Source organism: Capsicum annuum, chromosome 11 (assembly GCF_002878395.1).
Source record: "Capsicum annuum cultivar UCD-10X-F1 chromosome 11, UCD10Xv1.1, whole genome shotgun sequence".
In the NCBI taxonomy this organism is placed as follows: domain Eukaryota; kingdom Viridiplantae; phylum Streptophyta; class Magnoliopsida; order Solanales; family Solanaceae; genus Capsicum; species Capsicum annuum.
The window spans coordinates 20,704,716-20,712,900 of NC_061121.1; the positions used below are offsets into that span (position 1 = coordinate 20,704,716).

Here is an 8,185-nt window from a genome sequence, read left to right on the forward strand (position 1 = left end):
ACTTTTATGTAATTTCTCAAACTATGAAACTGCCACACTAACTTCTTCGAAGGAGGTGGTGCCCAAGCCATCTTGCACACAAATGAACTAACCTAATACTCGCTACAACCATTAGCATGGATGGAAATAAATCACTTAGCTATTTTTTTCTCTGGTAGGACTTGAACTATGGTCTTACAGCAGTTTCATTGACCGCTGGGTGATTGCCTTGAGTGCTGCCACATCATTTCCGAACTAGGAGTACTAGTAATCTATCCTTGTCCATTCACTCTAATGTGATGCATTAAAGTACTGTGACTTGTGTAAAATCAGCAAACCAGACACCCTGGGCTAATAATTCTCCACATTTTTAATCTCATGTGATCTAATCTCAATGGACTGTATATACCGGTTTAAACTCATCTCATTTCACTTACCAAACTACTCCTAAGGGTAATTCGAGAGGGAAGAGAATCCTATGATTTGAACTCAATGGTGGCACAAGCAGGAGTACTCCTACATTGAATGAGAGTGTGGCACAAGCATCAGCTGGAAGATTGACATATACCTGATGGAAAATCTCACAAGTAATATCCCCCTTCTCATTGCACCAGCGTTGAACACATGGTGTGCCTACTGCAGTAAACGTTTTTCGCCAAAATAATTAGCAGAGACAATTTGAAAGAAAAAAACAAGAGAGACAGAAACAACAACTCTTAAGTTATCAGGCAACTAAAGAAAATCACATAACTTACGTATAGTAAAATCACATGACTAAAAAAAATGTGGCAAGGATATTACAGCGATATCTCAATAAGCGCTGCCACGAAATCAAAGAGTTCCCGAAGTGAAAGTAGAATATGATATGACTATATCAGATAGCATGATATATCGTTATAACAAGAGTAAGGACCACGTCTTAGTTCATTATGGTGGGATAACCACAACTCAAGTGAAATCAAGCTTGCTTAAGAAAAGAGCTCCCAAATACAGACTTGAAAAGAAGTACATAATCGTTGAGGCACCAACAAGGGAGACAAAGAAAAAGAACAAAAAAGAAATACAACCATCATGCAAAAGATACATCCCCCATTCCTCTTACCATGGTACACGAGGCACACGTGATACCACCAAATCACCTGACACGCATCCGCTTGCGACAAACTAGTTGAGATCCACTTTCAAGTATCATATATTTAAACATTGTCTAGGAGGTGATCAAACTGAACTCAAAAGCAAGCACGAGGGCTTCCAATTTCTAGGCAATCTTATAATACAAACAATTTGGAAATCAGCTGGCAGATTGGCATGTACCTGATGGCAAATCTCACAAGTAATATCCCCCTTCTCATTGCACCAGTTTTGAACACACGTTCGGTGTACGTACTGCAGTAAACGTTTTCCACCACAATGATTAGCAAAGACAATTTGAAACAAAACAAACAAGAGAGACAGAAACAACAACTCTTAAAATCACATAACTAAAGAAAATGTGGCAAGGATATTACAGCTATATCTCAATAATCGCTGCCACAAAATCAAAGAGTGCCTTTAAGTGAAAGTAGAATATAATATGACTATATCAGACTGCATGATAAATTGTTATAACAGGAGTAAGGATCACGGCTTACTTCATTATGGTGGATAACCACAACTTAAGTGAAATCAAGTTTGTTAAAAAATGTGAATTGTTGACTCTGGAGCATCTAAACACATGGTTAGCACTCTTAACTTCCTACAAGCACACAAACCTTGTACATCACAAGAAGGCCAGGTGTAATTACCCACTGGTGATCATGCTCAAGTTAGACATATAGGAAGTTCATATATCCTTGGAGGCCTTGAGATCACAGATATCCTACATGTTCCTGAATTTAAATTCAACCTCTTGTTTGTTCCAAAACTGACAAGAGAGCTAAACTGTTGTGTTATTTTTTTATCCTCATTTTTGTGTCTTTCAAGACATCTTCAGTGAAAAAGTGAGGGGGATTGGCAAACTTGAGAATGATCTCTATGTAGTGAATATTGATTGCCTACTGAGGACACAAGAACCTCAACTAAAGTCCCATGATGTGCATGTACGTATAGTTTCTAATAATGTTACTACTACTACTCCTGCAGCTTCTACTAGTCAAAGAAAGGATTTATCTCTCTTGCATAATAGACTAGGTCATACCCCTCTTACTACTCTAAAAAAGCTAAGTTGTTTCAAATATATTTCTACTAAGTTTGATGCTACTGTTGTGGATTAGTGCACTGTATGCCCTTTGGCTAAACAATCAAGGAAACCTTTTCCTCTAAGTACCACCACTACATCTGTTTGTTTTAACTTATTACATGTTTATGTCTGGGGTTCCTACAGGGTACCTACACATGATGGTAAAAGGTATTTTTTAACCTTGGTTGATGACTATTCAGATACACTTGGATAGTTCTGCTTAATTCCAAATCAGAAGTCATAGTTGTTCTTAAAAACTTCCGTATCATGATCAAAAATGTGTTTGGTGCTTCTATTAAATGCCTAATATCTGACAATGGTTGTGAGTTCTTCAACTCTCAAATGATTGACCTACTTATATCACTTGGTATTCTACATCAAAGCTCTTGTGTCTATACACCTCAACAAAATGGTATTGTAGAGAGGAAGCATAGACATATTCTGGACACAGCCAGGTCTCTCAGATTCCAATCTCATGTACCTATGAAGTTTTGGGGAGAATATGTCCTTACTAGTGTGTATCTCATTAATAGATTGCCCTCTACTATTCTTAAGAGTAAAACTCTTTTTGAATACATGTATCATTCTGCTCCTTCTCTTAAGCATCTTAGAGTTTTTGGCTACCTAGCTTATGCTACCGAAGTGAGGAGGGCGGATAAGTTTACCTTAAGGGCTATTCCTGCAGTATTTCTTGGTTACTTACATCTCGAAAAGGGGTACAAACTAATGGCTTTACATACCAAAGAATTCTTAGTCAGCAGAGATGTAGTTTTCAAGGAAAATGTGTTCCTTTTCCAACACATAAGTCCTTTCTCACATCTTTTCTCCTCCTTTGTTCCATGACTCTACTAATGCTCAGTATGTACCTTTGGGAATTCCTGCATCCTCTAGTTCTACCACTGTTGATCATCTTGTTCCAGGTTTAATTCTCAGCTCAGTTCTAGTTATTTCTCTTCTTGAACCTGCTACTGTTGAATCAACTAAGCTACTCCCTTCATCTCACACTAGAAGAACTTCTACTAAACAGACCAGACCACCACCTATCTAGCTTAAAAACTATCAAACTAAAGGGCCCAAAGCCAACTCTGCTTGTCTATACCCTATTTCTGACCATGTGAGCTATGTTGTACTTTATCCTCCTTACTGTGTTGCTTTAACAGCTTACTCCTCAGTATATGAACCTACTTCTTTTGCTTAAGCTTCCATGGATCCCAAGTGGATTAAAACCATGAAGTCTGAAATGGCTTCACTTGAGGATAACATTACATGGACCGTAGTTGATCTACCCTCTGGTAAACTTTTCATTGGTTGTAAATGGGTGTTTAAGGTTAAGTATTAGCATCTGGTATTATTGAGAGATATAAGGCCAGAGTTGTTACAAAGGGATTTAATCAGAAAGAAGGGTTGGACTACTCAGATACCTTCTCTCCAGTGGCTAAAATAGTTACTGTAAGATCAGTAGTTGTTGTTGTTGCAGTTAAGCACTGGCCTGTGTTCAAGATGGATGTTCACAATGCTTTTTTGCATGGTGATCTAATTGAAGATGTATCTATGGTTCTTCCCCTGGTTTTTGCAGACAAGGGGGGGTTAATAAGGTCTACAAGTTGCAAAAATCCCTTTATGGACTTAAGTTGGAACTTGAAACTTACAGAGGATCTTATTCAACTTGGGTTTGTACAAAGTCACTATGACTACTCTCTGTATACAAAGACAGCAGGGAAAGATCTAGTCATAGTACTAGTCTATGTTGATGATCTGTTAATAACTGGTAGCTATAGATGATTGATTGATCAGACCAGAAGTGATCTCATGCTTAAGTTCAAAATGAAAGACTTGGGTCCTTTAAAGTTCTTTCTTGGCATTGAATTTGCTAGGTCCAAGGAGAGGGTTATCATGAGCCAAAGAAAGTATGCTCTAGAACTTATTTCTGAGCTAGGACTTAGTGGAGCCAAGCCAGTGTATGCACCACTTGATCCAAGTCTGAGATTGACCTCAATTGACTATGACTCACAAGTAAATGACTCAGGAGAAGATCCAGTGGATAAATCTCTAAAAAACATTGGGAAATATCAAAGGCTAGTAGAAAAATTATTGTATTTGACAATGACAAGAGTGGACATTTTCTTTTTTGTACAAATACTAAGCCAGTTCATGCATGCACATAAAGAATCCCATATGGAAGCTGCTATCAGAATGATGAAATTTGTTAAGACTTCACCAGGTTTAGGCTTGTTCATACCATCTCAAGGCTCAGATACATTCACAATATTTTGTGACTCAGACTGGGGAATTTGTCTACAAACTAGAAGGTCTGTGACTGAAAATTTGGTTAAATTTGGAGTTGCTTTGGTGTCTTGGAAATCAAAGAAGCAAGAAACAGTAGTTAGGAGCTTAGCTGAAGCAGAGTTCAGAAGTATGGCCTCAACAGTGGCTGAAATCACTTGGCTTATAGGCTTGTACAAGGATTTGGGTGTTACGGTTCAGCAGCCAGTAAACTTACTGTGTGACAGCAAAGCTGCATTGCAAATTACAGCCAACCCAATCTTCCATGAGGACAAAACACCTTGACATTGATTACCACCTTGTCAGGGAGAAATTGGTACAGAAAATGATTCAAACTCATTATGTATCAACCAAGGAACAACTAGCCTATTTGCTTACAAAGAGTCTAGGTAAGACACAACACACTCATCTTTTATCCAAGCTGGGAGTGAGGGATCTATTTCACTCATTAGCTTGATGAGGGGTGTTCAGTACTCTGGTGAATGAGTTAGTTACACTATAGGTGTGAGTTAGTTACAATGTACAGTATGATTCATGTGTGTACTAGTTAGTTAGTTAGAAAATTTAACTTAATGAGGTGAGTTAGTTGGGATTAGAAGTTCCTCTATAAATAGAGGTGTGTAGATAGTGTATGAGATGTATTTTCACTGATTGATTCAATACAAATTCATTTTCAGTTTTCTTCTTCCTCTATGAGCTGAAACTCAGCTCCATGGATCGCCATTGTTGATTCTCAACACTTGACAGAGGTAGCTGAACCACTTTGGTCCCTTCGCCTTATCCACAGATGCAAGAAAATGGTTTTTGCTCCTATAAAACAATCTATGAACATCTACCAACACGTGTGACTGTATACTTTTCTTTCTCTAGATCATACACAGTCCTCAATTGTGGCTTTCTCCACTTTGACACATACCAAGCTGTGAACATCACCAAAATAAAAAAGCCAAAGAAGAGAAGCAAAATGAGAGAGTCCTCACTGAACAATTTGCAAACCAACTGACATGCTCTTTGTCCAACTCAGTCGTGCTCTGCAAAATGAATGCTTCTAATGCCCAATTAAGTGGAATGTTTTCAACTTGATTAGCATATCAAATCTTGTTCCAACAAACACAAATATTATTCCAACTGTGTGTTCTTCTTCGAATAGATTTGGAAGAAAAATGTATAAAATTTTATGCTTTTCCAGAACTTCATTTATTTTTTGTTTTCTTCTTTATTTCTCTCCTTTCTGCTGACTCCAACTTTTCTCTTCTCATTTATGTTTTCAGTAGAGTGCAAGCTCGGGAAGAAGTGTTGGGATTGAAATCGAGAGTATCATGCGGAAGCTATTAGTTTGCGAACTAATATGATGATAATTCAGATGACACAAAACTAAACTAAAACGGCATAATATTATTGATATGGTTTGGCCAATCAACCTACATATTAAAAACTAAATAAAATAACATAAAAAAAAACTATGAGAGAAAATCTCCCCATAAACAAGACTGTTTAAGGACTAGATTGTGGATGCTATTGTGTTAATAACTTGAGAAGAGAGATCTTCAATTTATAGAGCTATAAAACCCTTCCTCTAATAAAGAATAAACCTAATAGAAATCTAATAGAAAAGAGATTTTTTCCTACTAGTAAACTTTTTCCACTAATAAATGCTTTCCGAAGTAAAACACAATTATGATAGAATCTAAGTAAGATAGGAAATTCATGACAATTCCTAACAAATCTCCCCTTGGCCTGAATTTTCTGGCAAAATTGATCATCCTGTTTTTCTTCATGTAATCTTCATGACTGCTGCTTGTCATGGTTAAAAATAAAATTTAAAATATTATGAATTAAAAATGATTTATAAAAGAATATCTTATTTTTATTTTTAAAGATGAAGCAGCAGGAATGTTGAAAATATGTTTTAAGCTCCTTCTCCACATGTAGCTAGACAGAAATCTTCATTATCATCAAATTGGTTGCATCTTGATTTGAAACCACTATTGAACCTGTTTAATATAGTCTCACCACACCATTAGACCATTGAACATGTCTTTGATATCACTTGTTGGGTTCGAAATCGAGAGCGTCATGCGGAAGCTATTAGTTTGCAAACTAATATGATGATAATTCAGATGACACAAAACTAAACTGAAAAGCATAATATTATTGATATGGTTTGGCCAATTGACCTACATATTAAAAACTAAATAAAAAAAACATAAAAAACCATGAGAGAATCTCCGTGACTAAATTGTGGGTGCTATTGTGTTAATGACTTGAGAAGAGACTATTCATAGAGCTACAAAATCCTTCCTCTAACCTAATAGAAATCTAATAGAAAATAGATTTTTTTTCTACTAGTAAACCTTTTCCACTAATAAATCGTTTTTGAAGTAAAATAAGATTATGATAGAATCATGTAAGGTAGGAAATTTAGGACAATTTCTAAAAAGAAGGAGAACGGTAGACAAGATACTTAACCATCATTCCATTATTAAACTTGGAAAGCCATGACAAAAGCAGGCAACAGTATGTTTGCTCTTTCTCAAGTCAAGCAGAGAGCAGTAAGTATTAAAAAGGAGATAGAAAGAAAGCAATAAAAATTAGTAAGTACCTATCATCGTCCAAACCAATTCCAAGACTATCATGAAGTAATGCCAATATATATGTTGAAGAGAAGCAATAATGGTGCAAATCCTCCTCATGAAGGGAGGAGTGTTTTCTTTTCAACCTTGAACAGTCCTCTTCACAAAAACTTTTCCCAGCAACCATAAGATCAGAAAGAAAAGCTTTTGGGGGCAAACCAAAAAACTGTTCAGAAAGGTTTGGGAGGAAAAAAAAAAAAAAAAAAAAAACATCTTTTAGCACATAAATACACACTTTATACTTCATTAAGCACATCAAGTTATCCTCAAAATTAAGCCACGCATAGAAATAACACTTAGGTGTATTTATCAGAGCGCCCAGAATGTTCAACAAAACTTCCTCAGTAAAAAAACATACTATGTATATAGTAATTTTGAACTTTTTTATGTATATAGGTAGATTTTAAATACCTTAAATACAAGATCAAAGATTGACTCAATATTTAATGGGTTCAAATATTATCTTAAAGTTTCAAGTTCAAATAGATTTTCACTAGTGTAAAGACCTTAAAATTTGATGAAATATGTGAAATTTGTGATTTTATATTATTTAACTATTTTATCCTTCTTCGTAGTTGCATTATGATATTTTCTGGAGTGTGGAAGTGATTGGCATGATATTTGATGCATTTTGATACCATGTTCTGCAATATTGTGGTTTTTTATGGCTTCAAGAGACTTACTTTAGACTTATCGAATATCTTTTGATCTGTGCGAAGGATGGCTGAATGAACTGCGTCATAAACTCTAGAATATTGATTTTAGGCTAGGTATACCTTTAGTTCGAGTTCCGGTACACCCAAACTCATTTCAACCTATTGGTCGGAAAGTTGAAAAATTAAAAATATGAGTGTGGGACCCACATTTGATCGAAACGACCTCAGATGGAAAATCCGACTTCGCCAGCAAATTCAAAACGTCAATTTTAGGGTGGAGACATATTTGATGTAATTTTATAACTTTTAAATCTCATTTCGATCCTCGATTTGAAAAATTATAATTTTGAGTTTCGGGGGTCAACTTTGTGAAAATGATGTTTTTTAGAAATTTTAATATCTCCATTGAATTTGGA

General features: G+C 35.8%; 1 protein-coding gene across 1 annotated transcript; it reads right to left on the reverse strand.

Annotated features, from left to right (window-relative positions):
- Positions 1-1,293: 1,293 nt before the first annotated feature.
- LOC107847334 lies at positions 1,294-7,496 on the reverse strand (the record flags this gene model as incomplete). Its single annotated transcript, XM_047399612.1, is given in 2 exon segments — positions 1,294-1,365; positions 7,083-7,496. Coding segments are annotated over 2 exon segments (359 nt in total), but the record flags the coding sequence as incomplete, so codon positions are not given.
- Positions 7,497-8,185: the final 689 nt, after the last annotated feature.